General features: G+C 35.7%; 2 protein-coding genes across 2 annotated transcripts in view; both read right to left on the reverse strand.

Moving 5' to 3' along the window:
• The window catches only part of LOC135780826 (uncharacterized), a 114,147-nt gene that overhangs the window by 54,978 nt on the left and 34,359 nt on the right, over window positions 1-24,810 (reverse strand). The gene's annotated exons all lie outside the window — the stretch shown is intronic.
• Window positions 4,512-9,488, reverse strand: LOC135781145 (L-fucose kinase-like). Its single transcript, XM_065291475.2, has 8 exons — window positions 9,394-9,488; window positions 8,757-8,984; window positions 8,412-8,555; window positions 8,154-8,273; window positions 7,882-8,069; window positions 7,701-7,800; window positions 7,406-7,629; window positions 4,512-4,959 (listed from the first exon to the last, which is right to left on the reverse strand). The coding sequence occupies exons 1-8, from the start codon at window positions 9,449-9,451 to the stop codon at window positions 4,873-4,875; spliced, it is 1,149 nt and encodes a 382-aa protein (XP_065147547.1). The 5' UTR covers window positions 9,452-9,488; the 3' UTR covers window positions 4,512-4,872.

The following is a 24,810-nucleotide window of genomic DNA, read 5'->3' on the forward strand; positions in this document are numbered from 1 at the left end:
CATAAAGGTCTGCTTTTAACTCGCTCTCGCGGTCCTACTTTGATGTTGCCTGTCGGTTATTGATGAAGTCGAACACATCTATTTGTGTGAGCGAGTTAACTAAAACAAAAACACTATGTGAAAACAACATGCAAAAACATCTTATGGACTTTCCTTTCACATTTCTTAACATTTTTTAAATGGTATTGTGCAATGTTAAAATTTTGTTTATTTATATTTTTGTTAATAAATGTTACAATTTATATAAACAATCCATATGAAATAAGAACATTTAATATTTACATAGGCACAGATAAATACATAGGCACTAGATGAGAGGAGACATGGCGGCTGCAACAGTGAGCTGTGAAACGTTGCTGCAGATTGACACCAAATATCTAGTTTTACAGATGTCTGCAGGTCTGTTTTTTACCAGATTTACTGCAGCTATACTATTACTGTTGTTTCACTTGCTCCAGCGCCGTAAAGTACGGGATAATTACTTTGTTTGGACAACTGACGGACGCCAGCGCTGGCAGCCTTTAACAACTAAAGCACAACTTAAATCTGGCGAGGAGCCTTTACATCACCTGAGTCGGCTTCTCTGCTATGCCGTTGTTCTGGCGTGTCTGTGTGGCATAACAAGTGCCCCAAATGTTGTTCAAGTCCCTGGCCATTTTACTTGTCTTGAGAGAGTAGCTGAGCCTGAACGAGGGTACCTGGCCTGGAGGTGTGGCTGCGGCGGAGAGGTCGACGTGGCCTGGGAGGCTGCTGGTCCGGCCCGCGTGGTGCGGCGGCCGTATTACCCCATGTGTGGGGCCGTGTTATTGCGTCCTGTTGCGTATGTGGATTATGGAGGGTCTACGAACGGACTAGGTGGGTTGCGGTATGCGCCCAATGATCAGCGCGGAGGGGCCGTATCTGGAAAGCAAGCACGGCTATGGTTTGGCCGGCTTTGCATTGTTCCAGCACCGCAGTGCTCTTCTTTGCATACGCGGACGGAGGATCATACGAGTTTTGTCTCTCGTTTTAACCTCGCTCCCCAGTTTGAACGGATCGTCATCTCAGCCCGCGCTATTATCTTCCACCGGTGGGTAAATGACTTTAAGTTTAAACCTATGGGCACGAGGGACGCTACTGTAAATAAGTACCGACAGTCCTCATTAAGACTCTTAATCTCTGTTCTCTTATTTATTGGAAATATTGAACTTAATCCTGGTCCTGGTAAAAATGTTTTTATGTCCACTTTTTTATATTTCTTGGGATTTTATACTCATGTTTTTAACAACACACAGGGCCTGGGTTTACATGCAGATGTTTCAAACACTGATCTATCTCAATTGCAGTGTATCCAGCAGTCTGGAGGTACACCAACTATACCTCAGCTACTAATTAGATCCCCTAATGTTACCCTAGGTCCTAATTTTAAATCTGTTAAAGCCCAAAAAAGATCATCACGTCCAAGAAAAAATCCAGTTACTTTATGCCAGCTTGGTAGAATTAGAGGTTTCAAAATTTGTCATCTAAATATGAGAAGCCTTGTTCCAAAGATGGATGAATTTAAAATCATGCTTGCTCAAACTAAGGCTCATGTTATGGCAATATCTGAATCGTGGCTGACTCCTGTCATACCAGATTCCTTTCTTGAAATTGAAAATTATTCATTATATCGTAGAGATAGGACTGATAAAATTGGTGGCGGTGTTGCTTTTTATGTACATAAGAAATACGCTCATTCCATAGTACATTTTTCAACTGATCTAGAGTCACTTCAATTAGTTGTTCACTTCACAAATCAATTTTTAGTTACTATTATTGTCACATACAAGCCTCCAAATTTTAGTCCAACTGCATATTTAACGCAGCTTTCTGACTTAATAAAATCTGTTAAAACTAAGGAGCTTGTTATTCTTGGTGACATTAATTTGAATTGGACTGATAATTCATCTAAACTTCTAAAAACAACTGCGATAAAATATGGTCTTCATCAATTAATCAAAGATCCCACCAGATTTGGTCAAACACGAAATTCTATTCTTGATCTTATATTTACTAATCAACCCTCTAAATATGGTATATCTGGAGTAATAAATACAGCAGTTTCAGATCATTCATTCATTTATGTCATTAGGAAATGTTTTAAACAGCCAAGATGTCATAAAAATAACTATACTACAAAAATACCTAACTCAAAACTGTCTCATTTTAATGCTGAATTTGCTGATATTGATTGGAGTAATGAGATGTCTATGCAAAATCCTGATCTTGTTCTATCAAATTTCCACAAGAGTCTCGAAACAATACGTCAAAAATTTACTTCTACCTGTAAAATACATATTAGGCACAATAAAGTACCTTGGGTAACTTCTGAAATTTTACAGCTTTTAAAAAAGAAGGCCTCTTCTCTTAAAGCCTACAGATCATTAAAAACACCTGAGGCTAAGCTTATTTTTAAACAGTATAGAAACAAGTGTAATTTTGAATTGTGCAAAGCCAAACAGTTTTACTATGAAAATCAAATTAATCTAGCGGCATCCAACCCAAGAACCTTATGGCAAACAATTAAAACTATAACTGGTGAAAACAAAATTAAAAATAACAACAGTTTACAAATATCTATAGATGGTATTCTTTTTTCTGATCATGATAAAATTGCGAATTCTTTTAATGAGTATTTTGTTGCATCTGTACAAGAACTATCCTCTAGATTTACTGTCCCTTTATTTCTCCCATCAATACCAGCAATATCTCAGCAATTTTCCTTCACTGAAATTTCACAAAATGATTTAACAAATATTTTGTGTTCTTTAAATGTTTCCCATGCCTGTGATGTAAATAACATAAACATGATTTTTCTGAAAACTCATGCCAGTACTCTCATACCACTTTTTCATCATTTAGTTAATTTGTGTATTAGGCAATCAGTATTTCCTGCCATGTGGAAAACAGCCCAGGTCACCCCTATTTTTAAGTCTGATGATCCCACTAATATTTCCAACTACCGCCCTATTGCAATTCTCCCAACTGTCTCCAAGTTACTTGAAAAAACACTATATAATCAATTAACCAATTACCTTGAAAATAATAACCTGCTCAATGATTGCCAGCATGGCTTTCGACACGCGCGGTCAACTACATCTGCTCTGCTGTTTTTTACTGAGCATATACGCGCGTCTTTAAACAAGGGTCAGGTCACTGGAGCGATATATATAGATTTTCGAAAAGCTTTTGATACAGTCAACCATCAAATTTTGTTAAATAAACTTTTATCTTTTCACTTATCTTCTTCTGCAATAGACATGTTTACATCATACTTAAGTGATAGATCTCAGACTGTAAAAATTGGCTCAGTAACATCACAGCCACGAGTGTGTTCTATGGGAGTTCCACAGGGCAGTATTTTAGGTCCTTTACTTTTTCTTATGTATGTTAATGATCTTCCACATGTGTTTAATTTTTCAACTTCTTTGTTATATGCTGATGATACTGTTATTTTTTTGTCTGGTTGTAACATTGACACAATTAATCAAAAACTTAACAAAGATTTGCAGCATTTACATAACTGGCTGCAAGATAACCATTTAACACTTAATATAAAAAAAACAGAATGTATGTATTTTTATTCGTCCAGGAGAAAGCTATCTATAGCCAATCCTATTATCTTTTCTAATCAAAAGCTCTCAGTTGTATCCACGTACAAATACCTGGGAGTCTCTCTCGATTCACATCTCACCTATTGTGAGCATGTACAAATTCTAACTAGAAAGTTAAATCAAAAGTTATTTGTTTATAGTAAAATCAGACCATATTTGTCTCTTTCTGTTTCAAAAACATATCTTCATGCCATTATTATGTCCACTCTGTCGTATTGTTTGCCTGTTTGGTCACTTACAACAAATGAAATCCTTGAACAAGTAATAAGACTCTACAATAGAGCTCATAAGATCCACAACAAACTACCAGGCTGGACTCACCATTGTTTTGCATTATCCCTGTCTAATGCTTTGACATTTCACAACTACGCATTAAGCCATGGGATAAACCTGTATTATCAAATTTTAAATGGATACACTTCAGCAGCACTTACTGCTTTGGTTCCAAAACACAGCTCAAGGTCTGAACGTATGACTAGATCTGTCACAAATGGACTTTTGCCTTTACCGGCTTTTAGGAACAACTATGGACAGAGATCTTTTTTTTCATGTGCTTACCAAAGCCTGGAATGAGATCCCACAGTATATCAGGACCATAACATCTTTGAGACTATTTAAAAGAACATATGCTCGCCTCCTGATGGACAAGTACATCTGCGACCACTGATGTGGTTCTATGGCCTCACCCTAATGCTCATTCTCTTAGTCTGTGTGTTTGTATGGTTGCTGTCTTGTTTTGGAGTTTGTTGTCTGTGTGTTTTTTATGTTCTGCAGAGCAGGAACCTGCTGAAAACCAGTTTTATACTGAGTCAGGCTCGATTGTTTTAATCTTTTCCTGTTTAATAATAAAAAATAAATAAAAAATAAAATAAAATAAATGGTGTGTGTGTGTGTGTGTGTGTGTGTGTGGGTTGGTGTGTGGTTTACGAGGACATGAATAGTGTATAATGACATGTTTATTATGCTATAAAGGTGGTTTACGGGGACACAGACAGTGTCCCCATAAACGGAAAAGCTAAAAAAACATACTAAATGGTAGTTTTTCATAGATTAAAGACTGGCAACAGGTTTTTGTGACATTGGGGTTAGGGACTGGGGTAGGTAAGGGGAATAGAATATAACAGTTTGGACAGTATAAAATGCATTGCGTCTATGGAGATGTCCCCGTAAACCACATACACCAACATATGTGTGTGCGTGTGTGTGTGTGTGTTAGTTGATCAGATTTGACTTGTAAATGTCAGTCAGGATGTTCAGAGCTCTTCTGAATGATGGAGATCCCATCCATATCTAACTCCACTGAATGAACACTGAATGAACCAATGCCCTGTAAACACAACAAAACTGTGCATTAAATTCATTACAGTTGACATTTTTACAATGAAGGTTAAAGGGACGTACACTCCACTTTTTTTAAATATACAAATTTTCCAGCTCCCATAGAGTTAAACATTCGATTTTTACAGTTTCGGAATCCATTCAGCTGATCTCCGGGTCTGGCGGTACCACTTTTAGCATAGCTTAGAACAATCTATTGAATCAGTTTAGACCATTAGCATCATGCTAAAAATAATCTAAGAGTTTTGATATTTTTCCTATTTAAAACTTGACTCTTCTGTAGTTACATTGTGTACTACGACCGACGGAAAATTAAAAGTTGTGATTTTCTAGGCCGATATGTCTAGAACTGTCATTCTGGCGTAATAATTAAGGACTTTGCTGCTGTAACATGGCTGCAGGAGGGGCAATGATATTACACAGTGCCAGAAAATAGTCCTGCCATGGAAAGTTAATAAGGGCACTATTTTTCGGCTGCTGCGTTATATCATTGCGAGGGCTCCTTCACATACAAATCATGTAAGGGGGGTCTGAAATTGTCATCGTAGGTGCATGTCCACTGTGAGAGACATAATCTAAAAAAAATCCAGAAATCACCATGTACGATTTTTTAAACTATTTATTTGTATGATACAGCTGCAAATAAGTATTTGAACACCTGAGAAAGTAAATGTTAATATTTGGTACAGTAGCCTTTGTTTGCAATTACAGAGGTCAAACATTTTTCACCAGGTTTGCACACACTGCAGGAGGGATATTGGCCCACTCCTCCACACAGATCTTCTCTAGATCAGTCAGGTTTCTGGCCTGTCACTGAAAAACACAGAGTTTAAGGTTCCCTCCAAAGATTCTCTATTGGGTTACGGTCTGGAGACTGGCTAGGCCACGCCAGAACCTTGATATGCTTCTAACAGAGTCACTCATTTGGTTATACTGGCTGTGTGCTTTGGGTCATTGTCATGTTGGAAGACCCAGCCTCGACCCATCTTCAATGCTTTAACTGAGGGAAGGAGGTTGTTCCCCAAAATCTCACAATACATGGCCCCGGTCATCCTCTCCTTAATACAGTGCAGTCGCCCTGTCCCATGTGCAGAAAAACACCCCCAAAGCATGATGCTACCACCCCTATGCTTCACAGTAGGGATGGTGTTCTTGGGATGCTACTCATCATTCTTCTTCCTCCAAACACGTTTAGTGGAATTATGACCAAAATTTTTTATTTTGGTCTCATCTGACCACATGACTTTCTCCCATGACTCCTCTGGATCATCCAAATGGTCATTGGCAAACTTAAGACGGGCCTGGACATGTGCTGGTTTAAGCAGGGGAACCTTCTGTGCCATGCATGATTTCAAACCATGACGTCTTAGTGTATTACCAACAGTAACCTTGGAAACGGTGGTCCCAGCTCTTTTTTCAGGTCATTGACCAGCTCCTCCCGTGTAGTTCTGGGTTGATTTCTAACCTGTCTTTGGATCATTGAGACCCCACGAGTTGAGATCTTGCATGGAGCCCCAGTCCGAGGGAGATTGACAGTCATGTTTAGCTTCTTCCATTTTCTAATGATTGCTCCAACAGTGGACCTTTTTTCACCAAGCTGCTTGGCAATTTCCCCGTATCCCTTTCCAGCCTTGTGGAGGTGTACAATTTTGTCTCTAGTGTCTTTGGACAGCTCTTTGTTCATAGCCATGTTAGTAGTAGGATTCTTACTGATCGTATGGGGTGGACAGGTGTCTCTATGCAGCTAACGACCTCAAACAGGTGCATTTAATTTAGGATAATAAATGGAGTGGAGGTGGAGATTTTAAAGGCAGACTAACAGGTCTTTGAGGGTCAGAATTCTAGCTGATAGACGGGTGCTCAAATACTTATTTGCAGCTGTATCATACAAATAAATAGTTATACATACATAGTTATATATACAGTTATATATACAAATAAATCATATATTATGATTTCTGGAATTTTTTTAGATTATGTCTCTCACAGTGGACATGATGCACCTACGATGACAATTTCAGACCCCTCCATGATTTCTAAGTGGGAGAACTTGCAAAATAGCAGAGTGTTCAAATACTTATTTTCCTCACTGTATTTAGCAAATTAAAGGTCATTATTTTATTATTATAAATTAGTTTTAGTGGTGTGAAATAATATTATTGCTGCAATATTGTGTGTGTTGTGTTGTGCTTTTCCAGGAGTCAATTCAGTACTAGAATGTGGTTGTCACTCCCATAAATTAGTGAAACGTGTGTGTACAGAACAGGATTAAACACTAAAAATTAAAATCGATACCCAAATTTAGCTGCAGTGTGAACGAGACCAAAGTCTACAGTCATTTTCTTATCAATTCTCTAGTTTTGCATGAACTAACATTTGTGGAGACTGCTGCACTCGTATCTACACAACTATTAATTCATAACCCATTTTCTCACCTGTATTTTACTGAGAACGTCTCTCACTCTTTCCTTCTGTTGAGGGTCACGTGTGAGTAAGAAGAGAAATCCTCCTCCTCCTGCTCCTGCAAGACTCTGTCCTAAGATCAGAGGTTGAAGTTTATTCATCATCATCCTCACAGCTACCGGCTCACAGCCTGGAGCCATCAGCTTCTTCTGCTGCCAGTATCTGTCCATACATAAACTCAGTCTGGAGAGAGACCCTGAGAGAAACACATTATTATAAGTACTGTGAAAAAGATTTACTATTTTAAATAAAGTTTTTTAAACTGACCCTGTCTGCAGGCTTCAGCACACTCTTCTGCATTGATCACCAGCTGCTCTGTGTTCTGGACAATGGAGGGCAATCGTGCGTACCAGCTGCGCACCACATCCTGCACAAACACAATTACCCTGGCCTTAATGAATAAACCGCATCATAATAAAAGCGTGCATGAAGGATTGCACGCTCGTACCTGCAGCAGATTTCGTGCTAAACGCGTCTTTCCAGTGTAAACCAGCAGGAGATGTTGCTGTAGGACAGACATGAAGTCTTGAGAGAGAGACAGCTGTTCAACTTCAACTCTCAGAGGTAACTGAGCTGCTGATCGAGCAACCTTCACTCCTCCAAACAAACCACCAACCTGATCCTGCCATCCACCACCTACAACACAAAACAAATTCAAGGTGAACTTCCTGCACCACGAGTGCAGCATCTCATCATCATCATCATCATAACATCTCATACCAGTGGTGAGTATCTGCTCCAGGTAAAGAACATCATGAATGAGAGACGTTGTGTTGTAGCTTCGTCCTGTACTTCTGTACACTGCAGCAAGAGCTGCGCCTGCCAGGATACTGCTGGTGCCTACAAACACACAAAACACATTACTGAACTCTAAATATTTTGTCTTTAATATGCAGCTTTGGAGGGAATGGATTGGTACAAGGCCCAGCTAATTTCCACAAAACTTAAGTAAAGATCTGAGATGTATAATTTACTGACCGAGACCAGAACCATGTGGTAGTGTAGACCAGCTGCGCAGCTCCAGTCCTCCACCCCAGCGCTTCAACAGCTGATCTTTCAGTGAAAGAGGAGACGATAAACACACCAGATCACTGCATACACAAACGGCTTTCAGCAGAGCACCTGAAACACAAAAACAACTTTACTGAACATCAGAAATACAATATACTGTAAATGTATTAATTGTATGCCTAAAGCACAAAGAAGACGACACATATATGAACAAGATACAATAATTGGATGCATTACAAAATGCAGTTGCATGTGTTATGATGACAAATGGTTAATAAATTAACTGCACCATGGCTATACAATAAGTGATACCTGGTGCATGTGGTTGACAATAATCCTCCAGGTCTGTAAGGTCCTCACAGATTGTTTCTGTTGAAATACTGCAGTCAGGTTCTCCACTGGTGCTGACCAACAGCAGATGAGGTTCAGGAATTCGTCGAACTTTGGCACCAATCGGCCGTTTGCCATCCACCTTTACGGCCACATTAACCACCACTCCACCATGTTTAAATGCAATAGGAGGAGTGTCACTCCAACCACCTGGTAAAATATTCAAACACATTTACACCCCAGAGTACCACAGGTTTTGTGGAGTTATAAACAAGTAGCTTTCTAAAATTGGAACACACTAATGAGACATTACATTATAACCATCTGCCTAATATTCTGTGCCATTGTTTGGTTGCCAAGTGTGCTTATTGCTTAGTTGTTATAGATTGAATCTGTATCTAAGTCACTTAAAAGTGTCTGCCAAATGTATTAATGTACAAAACGTAAATCATAATTTTACAAAGCTGTGACATAAACTAAAGGCTACGGGCTATTTAGAAAAGACAAGATTTTCCCAACCAAGCTTACTGTTTCAATGAGAAACACACCAACACAGGAAAGAAGTTTAACTCTAGTTTACTTGTATGAACTTGAAATGCAGCATGTTTGTTTTTCTCACCTGACAGATCCAGTCGAGCAGGACACTCCACTTCCTGCCATTCACCCATGGGTGGCATCACACCTTGCCCAATGAACACAAACTTATGTGCTGAGATCACCGCCTTCCGCAGAAATATCTGCCCTTCCACCTCATAATGCCTCGCAGCTCGTACAAAAAAATCAGGTTTCTTTCTTTCTCACACTGGTGTTGTGGGCTGCAGACTGTACACACATCAGTGCTGTTTACATTTAGATTTTAAAAAATTGCCACTGGGTCAGGTTTGACTCGGGGTCCAGTTTTATTTTGACTTTATATGCAAATACAACTATAAGTAATATGTACTGTAAGCTGGTTTCCTGTAAAGTGTAAACAGTCTGCTGATGGTGGCAACATTGCTAAAGTAACATTCACATTCAGCAACGTTTGCTAAACCAATGGCATGAGGTAGGGGTGGGATTATCTATCTCAATGGCAAATGGAGTTTAGGAAACTGCAAATTTGTTTTTGCTAATATTGCAGAAATTGCACATAAATCAGAGTGTCGGTTTAAATTTCTTTCTGATTCTAGCTCCATCTCCTGGTTTTTCATAATGTATTTGCGCATCTTTTTTCTCTCCCACTCTTTCTGTGTTTCATGGCCCTCATCTCAGCCCCAGCTATGTTGGAGCAGGAGACCATCCAGGGCGTGATGGGTGTCAAGCCCACCGGCATGAGAAAACGCACATCTAGTGTTCACGAGGAGACGTCTCACACACTGGAGTCTGTTTTAAAACAGCTAGATGTGTTTTATTACACGCTGCTACAGCACGGCAATTATGGCGAGCTCGTCCGACGTGTCATCAAACAGCTCTTCTACATCATCTGCTGTGTCACGCTGAATAACCTGCTGCTGCACAAGGACATGTGCTCCTGGAGTAAAGGCCTGCAGATTAGGTACGGAACACACACACATAACACAACACAACTTACCAACCCTTGTGAAAAAAAAGTGTGCTTAAGTGTACTTTTATAAAGTGTACTTGTTACATAAATAATACACTTTAAGTATATACACTTAAGTGTGAATTAAATGCCATCTTTTCGGCGCACTGAATGCACATTAAGTGTAATTGATTTCACATATATCATATATTAAGTTGAAATAAAATGTAATAAGTTGCCATTAAGAGTGATTTTTTGGAACAACTTAATTGGTACTTTATTACAACTTTATATCTACTTTCATAATTGCTTCTAGTGTTTTTACAATATACTTAAAGTGCACTACACAATATAATGACATGAAATTAATGTGATTTAAAATGCAATTTAATGTCTGTTAACAATACTCTTAAGTGTGAATTGAATGCAATGGTTTCAGTGCACTGAATGCACATTAAATGCAATTAATTTCAAATACATGATATATTAAGTTGAAATAAAATGTAATAAGTTGCCATTAAGAGTGATTTTTTGGAACAACTTAATTGGTACTTTATTACAACTTTATATCTACTTTCATAATTGCTTCTAGTGTTTTTTTAAATATACTTAAAGTGCACTGTTCAATCTACTGTCAAGCAATTAATGTGAAATTAAAAATAAGTTAATGTATATTAACAGTACACTTAATTACTCATTAAATGTAATGTTTCAAATACAAGTTTGCCAAATAAATTAAAATATATAAAATTAAATTCAATCAGTTGAACTGTGATTTCAGTGCAGTGAAGTGATTTCATTGCATCTTTCTACAGTATGTACTTTAACTACTACTATTGTATGTGAAATATGGTTATGTACTTCTCAAAATACTGAAAAACAAATCTAGTAAATTAAATATGTATTCATTTCAGTTTAATGCATTGCAAACAAACAAAAACCACAATGCTTACACTGACAATAAAACAGTTTGGTAGTCAAATTATGAATCAGATTTTTTGTTTTGCAAAAGTACATTTAATAAATTAATTATGAGTTGTATATGTCCAAACAAAAAAAACTCATTTTAATATTGTTAAATTGGAATCAAACAACTATCAATATTGAATAATTACATCCCTTAGAAAAAAATAAACTCAAAGTTATTATTTTTTAACATTTTAACAGACAACTAAAAAAGAACTGCATGAACTTTAAATTAACAAGTCTTTGGTAGGTCACATCAGTCTAATGATCATTTATTAAATGTGTTTAGAAATATTGCCATGAAAGTGTACTTTCTTTATGTAGCGGGTATTAACTCACTTACTTATGGACCAGGCATAATAATAAGATCAGAAGGGTGCACGGTACGAAGGAGGAGGTAGCAGTGATAGTGAGCAACAAGCAGAGACAGAAGGTAAGTTGATTAATTAATTATTTTACTTTGAGTATTGAGAAACCTTTCTTTTTCTTTCCTTAATCACAAAAAATAGTAAACAACAATGAAAATACAATTAACTATATATACTATGGGTGCACCCTCTGAATTACTTCTCATTTACAGAAATCACAGTCACAATCAATGTACAAAGATGGTACAAATTATATATGTAACACACTGAAATCAGTACTCAAGTTCAAAGTTCTTATCAATTGGAGTATTGATCAGTCTTAAATTATCAGAATTGTGCTTCTGAAATGTTTCAGTTCAATAAAGTAAACAAACAAAATAAGAAAACAGTTTCTGAAATGTATCCTCTTACTTGTCTGAAGAAAAATAATTTAAAATAGAAAATTGTCCTTCTAGATTCGTGATCCAATCAGGTCGAAATGGAAGCTCGCCATCAAGTAGGAAAATCCAGCTCAAGGAATGTTCATACGAAAGGAAAAAACATTCAATATTGTCTATCAATAATGATTAACAATTGTACATACAGGAAACAAATAAAATACATACATAAGTGCCATCATCATCATAATAAATGACAATTTAGACAAATACCTGTCCATTCCAACATTATCTGTCTGCACAAGCGGAGGCAGCAGTTTCAGGACCGTAGTTTCAGGACCGCAGTTTTAGGACCCTCGTTTTTTTAACAGCCCCATCTAGCGAAACTGTAGCCTCTGGTGGTGCAGGCAGATGCTACTCGAAGAAAGTGCCACAAATGCATATTTTCACCCAATTTAAACTACTTTTAAAGTTTTAGATGTTTTTAAAGGTTTATTACACCCAAATACTGCTTTCTTTATTTAAATTAAATCTGATTTTAAGGAATGTTAAGTAATTATTGGCTCTACGTTGCATTATTTAATAACTCATCGAGTAAAATAAACAAGGAATCGTGTACTTACGCCTTTTTAGTCAATCACATATTCAAGAACAGAGGGAATACACAAGGATGACTCTGGGGTAGATTTAAAATTTTTGTATTTATAAAATTATATATTGCAACAGTTGAATTTTAACACACACAAAAAAAATAGTGTAACACTTTACAATAAGGTTCATTAGTTAACATTAGTTAATGTATTAACTAACATGAACAAACCATAAGCAAAACATTTGTTACAGTATTTATTAACCTTAATCTTTAATTAAGCTAAATAAAGCGTTTAATTGTTTTTTCATGTTAGTTCACAATTCATTAACCAACTATCAAGTATTACTAATTGTTGAAATTAACATTAACAAATATTAATAAATGCTGTATAAGTGCAGTTTATTATTAGTCCATGCAATTAATGTAGTTAACTAATGTTAACTAATTAACCTTATTGTAAAGTGTTACCCAAATTTGTTAATGATGTGAACAACATAAGAACTGCATGGACAACGTCTTCACTGACTCCTAAGTGAGAGAAAGATAAAGAAATGAATGAAACCAGGAACATTTAGTTGAACATGTTCAACAACTCTTTAATTTTTGATTTCAAACTTTAAAGATTTTAGTCACCACAGAGCACACACATTATATACGGTACAAAATTATATCAATCTTCATACCAAGTAATGTTCATATTAGTATTGCATAGTGTTCATTACAGGATCAAAGGTTCTTGAAACATTCATGTCAATAAAGCACATCTGAGCAGATAAAAAATAATAATAGAGAGAGATAGATAAATATAAATATTAAATATTTAAAGCACACATTGTGATGTATGCAGCAGCAACTGGATGCTCTCCCCTCTTTTTTTCAATTGTTTGTCTATGATTCGATTAAATTCCTCCACTTCACTGAAATAGTACATAAAGAACATAATCACTGATTAACAAAAATGCTGTTAAAAAGTGGTACACAGTACAGTACAGTACAGTACAGTACAGTACAGTAAACAGTACATGACACAATCTAACACATGGTATTTTAACAGTCAATTATTATGATGGCCTACTGTTATGTCTGACTATAAAAATGTCACATGTCTCAATCAACATTAAAACCACATCTAAATGAAGAGACATATTCATAACATGTATTGTGTGGTAACGTCAAAAAGGCTGACTGTGATCATGTGACAGTTAAAACATATTTATATTATTTTAACTAAAAAAAAAACGAGTAACTAACTAACAAGTTTTTACAACCAGCGTAATACAGTTTTCTTGTACTGTCACTAAGTCAACACAAGCTTTTATGCAACAGTTTAATTAAACGAATGTGCTAACAAGTTATTTACAGCATTATTCTATAAAAAGCACGTTGAATGACCTCTGTGTATGAAATGTGCTACACAAATAAACGTGCCTTGCCATATTACGTATGATGGATATGCAAGACTATTTAGCAAATCACTATGTTAATCGATGTTAACTTTCCAATGAAATGCATCACGATTGTATATAATGTTCAAATAAAAATTGATTCAAACTTGATAATCACACTCTGCTTTTCATCCATCTTTGTTGGTCCTCTAGCTCGCTAGGTGGCGTTGTCACTAAGGCTCTGTTTACACGTACATGGTTATTTTTAAAAACTGAGAGATTTACCTTCGTTTGTGCCCCTCGTTTACACGCAAACGTAGAACTCGCCTCTGAAACCGATTGTTTCTAAGAACTCCGGCCAGAGTGGAGATCTTGAAAATCTTCGGTTGCACGGTTGCATGTAAAGTGAGACAAACGGATGTTTAAGCAGGCAACGTCACAGAGTATGCGCCAGAGCTCGCACCTACGTCAAAAGTGCGACCCATGTTTACATGTGACTGCTACTCTGAACGCTTCCAAGATCACATTTATGTTCGTGCAAACTTCGTGTGTTTGTATTTGCAAATACAGCTGCTCCATTATGTCGAGGAGCAGAGACGAGTGCTCTGAGGTCAGCAATTTTACGCGTGTTTGACTTCATGCGGCGCTGCAACGGATGATGTCAAAGTACCGCGAGAGCGATTCGAAATTAGTCCTCTACGTGTGATTCCTCAACCCGCTCTCGCTGTACGTTGACGTCATCAATCACCTACTGCAACAACTCCTCCCTCCAACATGAAGAACCAGTTCACGTCACCACCAGCGCTGCCGGTGATTGGCTTACGTGGGCTTGAGCGTCTCTTGACGGCAAATATGCACGGGTACGTGTAAATAAACACTTTTCTGAAAACTGACATGTGTGCACGATATTATTTTTGAAACCGGAGAGGTTGAAATGTCCGTTTATGAAAATAACCGCCCACGTGTAAACATAGCCTAAAAACCTAGGGTCCTATAACTGCGGTCCTATGACTGCGGTCCCGAAACTGCAGCCTCCGCTTGTGCAGGCAGATGCTACTCGTCCATTCACGTGTTTCTCTCTCTTTTTGTCTATTACAGGCACGTGCAACCAAAATGGCGTCAGCGAACAGCAGTGAACACAACGCACCATGTGGTTTTACATAATCACACTGCAATGAACAATCCAACCCATATAACATCACAATATAACGCCATTTTGTCTCGTATGGATTAAACAAATAAAATGATACGACATTTAAAGTGTTGACATTCGTTTTTATGGCTAATAACATTGGTAATTATAACAAACTCACCAGGTCAAAATGAAAGCTCAAAAAGTTCTCAATCCACACAATCACGCTGTATCATTGAATATATGCAAGTTAAATTCTGATTTCTTCAGTTTATATGAACTTAGGAGTCATATTTAATCAAATTAAACCCTCTCGCGTTACATCGAGTGTCTCTGTCGCTCTGCATCTCTCCTCTGAACTGAGACGCGATCCGAAAGCAAAAAAGGGGCGGAGCTTACAATTAAACACTCCGATTGGTTTACTCATTTCAGATTTATAATTCAGATTGAATTATTCACATGTATTTCCTCATTTATAAAATAAATGTAGATGTATGAATAGTCTCTATTATTTTTAAGCACACTTTTAAAATAATAATATTTAATTATTTAACCAGGGTTACATTTAAGTAAAACTAAATTAGACAAAGTGCATTTTTAAAAGTGCACTTAAGTGTGTTTATAAATATTATGTTGAAAGTGTACTTTCTTTAAGTTAAGCTTAATAAGACATTAATACAAAGTGCATTTTTAAAAGTGTACTTAAGTGTGTTTATAAATATTATGATGAAAGTGTACTTACTATAAGTTCAAATTAATTAGATATTATTACAAAGTGCATTTTTAAAAGTGCATTTAAGTGTGTTTATAAATTTTATAATGAAAGTGTACTTACTATAAGTTCAAATTAATTAGATATTATTACAAAGTGCATTTTTAAAAGTGCACTTAAGTGTGTTTATAAATATTATAATGAAAGTGTACTTACTATAAGTTCAAATTAATTAGATATTATTACAAAGTGCATTTTTAAAAAGTGTCCTTAAGTGTGTTAGTGAAATATTATGATGAAAGTGTACTTACTATAAGTTCAAATTAATTAAATATTATTACAAAGTGCATTTTTAAAAGTGCACTTAAGTGTGTTTATAAATATTATAATAAAAGTGTACTTACTATAAGTTCAAATTAATTAGATATTATTACAAAGTGCATTTTTAAAAGTGCACTTAAGTGTGTTTATAAATATTATGATGAAAGTGTACTTACTATAAGTTAAAATTAAATACATATTATTACAAAGTGCAGTTGTAAAAAGTGTACTTAAGTGTGTTAATAAATAGTGTCATTAAAGTGTATTCCATTTAAGTACGCTTATGGTCTTTAATTTATATTATATTATATTATCAGCAAGTGCACTTCTCAAAAAGTATACTTTTATTATTTTAAGCACACAAAAAGTATGCTTTCAATACACTTAAGTACGCTAATTTTTCACAAGGGAAAACTGTGTGTGACACGCTACTTTCCATAGTCATACATGAGGATTTTGGGTTATTTGGGGTTCATTTTATTTAAATAAAGTTATTTTGGGGGGCTTTTTTCTCCTTGATGTTTAATTTGTGTTTGTTATGCTGGGAAGCTCCGCCCACAGTGACCCAGTATACACATTTAATATACAGTTGTGTGTAGCTTGATTTTAGACCCATATGTGATTTTGTGACTTTATGCTTTCATCTTGTATGCTTAAATCTCTCTGATCTTCAGGAATATCAAATATTTTATGTACAGCATCAGAGTTTGTGAAACCAGTCACTTTGAAATATGAAGCCATAAGCATAAAAGATCTATCACACATTTATAAAGTGTGAATTTATTAACTGAAATTTAATGACAACTTAACCAAACATTAAACTCAAAGGACTCAAAGTTGTAATCGGTGGTTTACTGTGTGACTGTATGTTCCACAAGTCAAGACAGGTTACAAATTATTTTACGTTTATTTTAGTAAATTTCAACAAAAAGTTTGGTTCATTTATATTTATTAATTTGAAATGTCTTGTTGAGTGTCACATCCTTGTTGGCAAACCCTCATTCTACCCGTCTGGTTTGGCTGTTTTTTTAAATAAAGCTAAAGAAAGACAAGATTTCAACATCTAAAGTGGCGAATGTGTTTCGTATATCTGACTTTAAACATGGGCTGCGTCCAAAATCTCTAAAATGCTGCCTTTGGAGGAAGGCATCAAGGCATGTCAGAATTCAATGATTGGTTTACTTCCTGTCTCCTGAGATATCTTCATCGTCATGTCCCATATCATTTTCTATGCGTGTGTGCCTGGTCGAGTAAAACTAAATAAAATGTTGGCCAAGTGGCTGAATCATAGATTTAGTGTAAATAAAGTTCTATTTTCACTTTTTACACATTTTTATTGCATTTCTAGAAAGAAATTAGTATTCCGGTTTTCAAATATAGGATTCTTCTTGCGCTGCGTCACTGCGGTGACACTTTGAGGATGCCTCTAGGGGTAAGTGCTTAATGACAAAGACAGGGTGACGTGGGAGACAGGAAGTATATCACTATCTGAAATATTGCCCCCAGATTCACAAACTTTCAAGGATTTTAAGGACTGTGGAAACCCTGAAATTTGAAGTCGCAGATGAAGAGTTGCAAACTTGTAGATTTTTTTCTTTCCCTCAAATACAACACAACAGTTACACCTTCACAAATCCTTCAGTGCAGTTGCACAATTTCAATTTAACAAATCACCAATTAAGAAACTCATACGCTCACTTTTTTTGCTATGCTGCAGTAAATTGGTGCAAAACCTACTTGAATGCCAGCATCAAAATATGTGAAGTCACACACAAATTTTGCACATTCACAAATGAGTATGCTGCTACGAGTTTCAAACACTTTTTTTTTGCTTGCACGTGACAAGTTTCACATGCTTTCTCTTTTGCACCACATAGGCTTGTTCAACTTTATATGGTGCCACAAGAACCGAGTTTCTTAATCTGTGATTTGTAAAATAGGAATTGTGCAGCTGCACTGAAGGACAACCACAAATTAAACATTCACAGGTGTGCAGGTGTTTTGCACCAAATATACCTTCATAGCACTGCTTTAAAGGGATAGTTCACCCAAATAGGAAAATTCAGTCATCATTTACTCACCCTAATGTTGTTACAAACCTGTATACATTTCTTTGTTCTAATAAACACAAAGGAAGATATTTTGAGAAATGTTTCTAACCAAACCATTCGTGGACCCCATTTACTTCTATAGTATTCTTTTTTCCTACTATGGAAGTGAATGGGGTCCACTAACGGTTAGGTTGCAAACATTCTTCAACATATCTTCCTCTGTGTTCATCAGAACAAAGATAATTTTTATGCGGGTTTTTAACAACATAAGAGTGAGTAAATGATGACACAATTTTCATTTTTGGGTGAACTATCCCTTTAAGTCACTCAACGATCGGTCTGCGCAGCGACACATAAAGTCGAACACACCTTTTGTTTAAGTGCAGTATGTGCATTAACCAAATCTATACAAACACAATTATCATTTGGGGTGGTTTCCCGGACAGGGATTAGACTAGTCCTAGACTAAAATAAATGTAAGAGCTGTCCAAAAATCAACTTGCACTGACACATCTTAAAATACATCCCCTTTGTTTAGCCTCAAAATGCATACAAGTAATGTTTTTAGTAAGACATGTTTGTTAAAACTACTTATATTTCATAATTAAGCTAAGGCCTAGTCCTAGCTTAAGCTAATCAATGTCCGGAAAACCAACCCTTAGGGCTCTATCTTACACCCGGCGCAATGCAGCGCAATGCGCGACGCAAGTGTCTTTCGCTAGTTTCCACCCTAATTTTCACGTTTAGCGCCGCGTTGTTTAAATAGCAAATGCATTTGCGCACCCTTTTGCGCCCATGGGCGTTCTGGTCTGAAAATGAGGTGTGTTCAGGCGCATTGTTGGCGCGTTGCTATTTTGAGGCAACTAAAATAGACTACGCCATTGACCAACAAAAACCTGGTCTAAAGTCTAAAGTCAATGGCGCAATGTGTTTTATGTTATTTAAAGAGCGCATTAGTATGCGCCTATAAACGGGAGGACAACGCGGGTTTGCTTATCACAAAGTACATGAATGCGCAGCAGCACAAAAATGCTTTTAAATATGAAAGATTAAAGGATTGAATGTAAAAGATTATTATTGAATCTCTTGAACATAAATGAGGACTAATTATGAGACGTTAGAAGGTGCAAAGAGTTGCTTCACCTGCAGCCTGGTAAGTAAATAAATACTTTGCTTTAAACAAATGCATCTGTTTTTAAATGTTTTTTTAAATGCTACCTCACGGATTTATTGTATATGATTACTCTGTACCTGTGGATATGGTGGGATGAGAAACATTTTTAAGTAATACTTAAAAAAACTCTTTGCTAAAAAAACGCTGTCCAAAGTGCTGAAACGTGAGGGGAGCCGTTTGTAAATTCTTTATCTCCTGTTTGTTACAAATAAAGTATTTTTAGAGTACAAACCTTATCTTACATGCTTGTAAATTATTTTTTTGATGATATTGGATAGCCATACATTTAAAGGAATTACAAGCCTGCTTTTTTACTTCCATCACTAAAAGAAAACGGGTTTTAAAGGTTTTAATAAAAAAATAACAATTTCAATACAAGTGAAAAACAACACAATTATTTAACATTAATCTTAAACTGGGGATCTTCTTCCTCTGCTTAGTTTTTCAGTTTACAAAGTCCGTCATCTAAATAGGGATTAGACATAGCGCCAGCGCAACTGGCTTTTAAAGGGATGAGAGCTGAGACTCTCATTGGTTTACTGCACGTTACGCCCAAAATACTCCCATTACAATAGGACCAACCCTTTTCGACCATGCGCTCGGCGCACAAACCATTTTTCCCGTCGTTAAATTAGCAAAAGTGGATTCGGACACGCCCATTTAGACGTTGCGCTGTGCGCTTTAGACAATGCGCTTAGATCGTTAAAATAGGGCCCATAGTGTTCAACAGTGGATTAAGAAACACATCCCAGAAGTACTTCAAACAGAAGTATGAAATTAAGGTTTTAAAATCAAACTATTTCAGCAAAACACACTCATTCTTGAGATCCTACATACATTTCATGACATGTGACTTTTTAAACTGCATACTCCTGGAAAAACAAACTGTAGAGTTAAATGAAAGAATTATAGCAGATTTAATTTTATTATAATTTTTTTATTATTTAATTTATTTTCAAGGTTTGTAAAAAAGACAGCACTCAAGTTTTAATCACTATATATTGTTTTCATTTCTAAATAAACATTGATTTTGCTGGTGCTACTTTGAGCTTTTTAAATAATCTCTTTAATATAGAAATTTGAATATACATTACAATATGAGTTTACTTGCTATTTACATTTAATTTAAATATTTATTAACATTAATATTTTTATAAGTGTTGTGACATTTATATTCTATAGATCAACAAATTAATTAAAATGTCAGAAATGCATTAATAAAAAAGCTACAAACATAAACAACACTGTCTAAATACTGTTTAACAGCAACATTAATAAAAACACAAGTACATTAGTTAATGGTTACATTATATTAGTTTCAAACAAACAAACAAACAAACAAAAAACTCACAAAATAATGCTTTACTGTTGTACTGGTTTACAAGCACAGTGTCACTTCTCATTACCAGTTGTCTCAAATAAAATACTTTTAAAAAGCTTAAATTGCTTCTGCTGTATATGTAATAAGTTATATACATACATACTGTAGTTATGTTGTCTGTAGTGGTGGAGTTTTTAGCAAATGCTTCTCTAATGATTTTGTTTGATTTGTATTAACTTTATAAAGTAATGCTTTGGTAACTGTGACCAGAAATGAAATATCAATATGACATTCAGACTATTTTATGTTTATAAAGGTTATTAACATTCCAGCTTGTCTTGAGACTCATTTTGGTTGCTCTGCACTTCACCCATCTGTTTTTAAATGGCAGGACAAACACTGTTTAAACTCTTACATATTTATGTGCTACCTGCTCTATTGGGGTTCAATGATGTTAGTTTTCTGTATCAGTTAAACTGAAACACGATTGAAGTAGATTAGTTTCAATTTCTTGGATGGATGGATTAAATCCTTATTACAGAATTTATGTTAAGTCAGGGACAATTTATTTAATTCATTTATGTGTTACTTCTTTTATGAATAACAGCATTACAGTATCTTTTTTTCTCTTCTCATTTATTCTGTTTGCCTTTTCTCAATAAAGTTAAGCTCCTGGCTGGGTTCTTTGTTCTTTTGGTTCCTAAATGTTCCTCAGGCTCAGAAGTGGAGTGTGAAGATCCATCGGTAAAGTCGATAAATCTGTCGTTAGAGCATGTTGATGCAGCGAGTGATATGAATGAACCATAAGCAGAAGTCATCAGAGAGACTGTATCAGACATCTCATCTCCTCTCACTGAAAATAATGATGAAAAAAGAAGACTGTTAGATAGTTTGAGAACTTTTAGGAACAAATACTTATTTTCTGTTTTCTTAATAATATAGTCTTAAGAAAGACTTGCGTTTAACACAAAAGACTTTAAAATGCAGCTTTTATTAAAAGATGCACTGTCAAAAATATATGAACAAAAGCTGTCACTGGGGCATTACCCTTTAGGAACGTCCTAATACTGTATGTACCATATAGCTACAAATATGTTCCTTTTAGGTACCAATACGTATCATTGAACTACCAATATGACGCCACAGTTAACACACATGCACATCAAGCATCCACTTCTCACTGATCTGACTTCAGGTAACCACAGTGTTACAACATCACTGTGGTGACTTAAACTCACAATGTTTTTATATGTTGCCTTAACATTTAATATTAGCTATTTTTGTAACATTTAAACTTGTGCCAGTAAATATTGTTGCTTTTAATTTATAACATAATACAGTTAAGTAATCTCAAACAAGTGCTTTATCAAATTCATTTTTATATGCAAACACAGATTTTATGACACTGATTTAATTGTTAACAGCACTATATAGTATCTTATTATTCTAAATGAACATATTTATTACATGTAAGAATTTGACATGAACTGATGTACTTATAAAAAATATTTTAAATAAGTAAATAAAAGATGTGTTACTGTATGTAACTTTTTCAAATAAACATTTATGAACTTGGTGCCCTAATTTTTCACTTGAGTACCTGCCCTTCAAAACTCTTTCTGTATGGTATATCAATGTGAACATTATTCAAAATATTTTATTTATGTGAGAATCTAAAAGATGTACCTTCCCACCCCCACTGGTTAACCTATTGTCAAACCCAGTATATTCATGCATATCCTGTTTAGCGATGATAATCCTTTTAGGGTGGCATCCTCTCTAATGATATAGTTCTCATGACAGGCTCATCCTGTCTTTAAGGTTTCAAATATATACAATGCTAAGGTTTCAAATATATACAATGCATATTGTAAAATACTATATGTCTGGTTTTCCCATTGTATAACACACAGTTTATTTTCTGGCCTGTTCAGTTAAAGTTTTACCTAGTAATTGATGATTTTGCATTTGTTATGTTTGGGAGTTATTTCGACATATCCTCTGGTTAGCTGCAGGTTGGTTGAAGTCGGGTCAAGGAGGGCATGTTGGGGACATGTTCCAGACCCTACTTCTCTGTTTTAAGCACCACTTCCTCTCACGTAGGTAAAACAAAAAGCTGTCTAGGTTGTCTACCAAAAGTGCATGCTTGCAGAGTTAAGTAATCACGCGATTGTTTGTCTCGACGGATTTGTCAATGTGTTGATCACGAGATTGTGCCAGACATTACCCATGTGACTAGTGCTTCCTTAATGTGAAGCCTGTCGAATAAACTTTGGTCTATGTTTGAACGGCATTTGGTGTCCGTGTCTTTCATAGCCCCTGATATATATCAGAACTCTCTGCTGCTCAGCTCAGACCTCCAGACTACAAAAATCTCATACCTCTAGACCTGCTTAGAATTAGATTCTAACAGTGGTATAAATAGTGAGTGAACAAAAATGATGTGTTGCCCTCACCCGATAGAGATCTGACAGAACCGTAAGCAGAACTCATCAGAGAGACTGTATCAGACATCTCATCTTCAGCCACTGGAAATAATGATCAAGAAAAGAAGATTGTAAGATAGTATAAAAACATTTTATATTTAGAAACTATAAAAACAATTATTTCCTGCTTAAAAGTATTCATAAGAGAATTTTAAAAAGCATAAATTTAAGGCATCATTCATATCATAAATGTTTTTAGCATTTCACTCTTCCCTAAGAAGAGTTTTAAATATTTTAAATATAAACCTGATAAATGGGAAATGGGAAAAAGCTGACAGATTACAGAACAAAACAGATTAACAAGAATTCTGATCATTTTACAGACTGCCAAAAACACCAAAAGGAGAAGTAAATGCAACGTCCACGGACCACAGGTGGGTTGACAAGTTGCTAGGGTCACTATCAAGCAGAGGTTTTACTTTCTACTTTAAAGTATTTTTCAAGTATTTGTATTTTATCTGTTTTCTTTGGAGAACATACATTCCAAAGAATATTATCATAACTTTCACTCTATTACATTTCATAAACAAAAGTTTTTGTTTTACATTTAATATTTAAGTACATTAACGTAGTTTTACTCATAAGTACACAATTTTATTGTAATTAGGTATTAAATAAATTTTTATTTGCAATATTAAAGAATACACAGTATGATTCTATGCTTTAGAATGTAGTGAAGTAAAATTTTCCCCAAGACAACACCCTAATAAAGCACAGATGCTTGGAAAATGTAATGTTACAAAGTATCATCCACCTCTGCTATCAAGTTCAACTAAATTCAATTTAAGCTGATAATAGTCAGTTTAACTAGCATTTGCGCTGCAGCCGCTATAAAACCAGCCATTTTGTTGAACGTTTCCCACTCAACAGGGCGAGTTCCGGCGTGGTCATGTGGAAAAGTGATGTCAGTGCATACCCTCTATTTGATGACTTCAGCTTTGCGAAGACGGAAATGAGAAAGGGGTTCATTATTAAAAACATTTAGGGTATTTGTTAATATATGTCACATGCAAATAAACTCTCATTTAATTGGTCAGAGTGCATCTGTTTATTTTCCGCTCAAAGTTGTCCATCAAGATTGACAGACAGCAGTTCTGCGAGATTATTACTGTGGCTATATTACTTTATTATTGGGGGCAGGAATCAAAACGTAGGTGGGACAACATTCTTACCATGTATCTATTTAGGAGAAGAGCAATTAGAAGACATTTCATAAGGAACAGGTGCGCTTTGGTTTTCAATGACATTCTCACCAGAATTCCTCACCAAAGAACTATCAGGTATATTCATGGTTAATGTTGGGTTGGATTGCTTTCACACTTATACTGAACCGCTCCAGAGTTCATTTGCATTCGGGTCAAGACCACTTCATTCAGGGAGTCTCGAAGCAGTGGTTTGGTGCGGATGTGAGCACGATTGCTGTGTTTACATATGCCTAAATGAATCAAATCAAGGGAGACATAGCACCAAGTTCCCAAACAAAAGCTCAACCCTTAGACTTTAAAAGCACTGGTGCTTAGCAGTTAGGAAATGTGCAATGATAAACATCTTGTTAATGAATGTTTAATTAAATATACACTGTATTCACTTACTCTTTTGTGATCTTGCTCTCTCTCCTTCTGCTCTCTT

This window comes from Paramisgurnus dabryanus, chromosome 23 (assembly GCF_030506205.2).
Source record: "Paramisgurnus dabryanus chromosome 23, PD_genome_1.1, whole genome shotgun sequence".
Classification (NCBI taxonomy): Eukaryota; Metazoa; Chordata; class Actinopteri; order Cypriniformes; family Cobitidae; genus Paramisgurnus; species Paramisgurnus dabryanus.

Coding starts and splice junctions, on each gene's coding strand:
- LOC135781145 (XM_065291475.2), bottom strand. CDS start 9,451: ATGCCACCCATGGGTGAATGGCAGGAAGTGGAGTGTCCTGCTCGACTG. Junction 8,556..8,756: donor TTGTCAACCACATGCACCAG/GTATCACTTATT, acceptor TTTGTGTTTCAG/GTGCTCTGCTGAAAGCCGTT. Junction 8,070..8,153: donor GGAGCAGATACTCACCACTG/GTATGAGATGTT, acceptor TTTGTGTTGTAG/GTGGTGGATGGCAGGATCAG.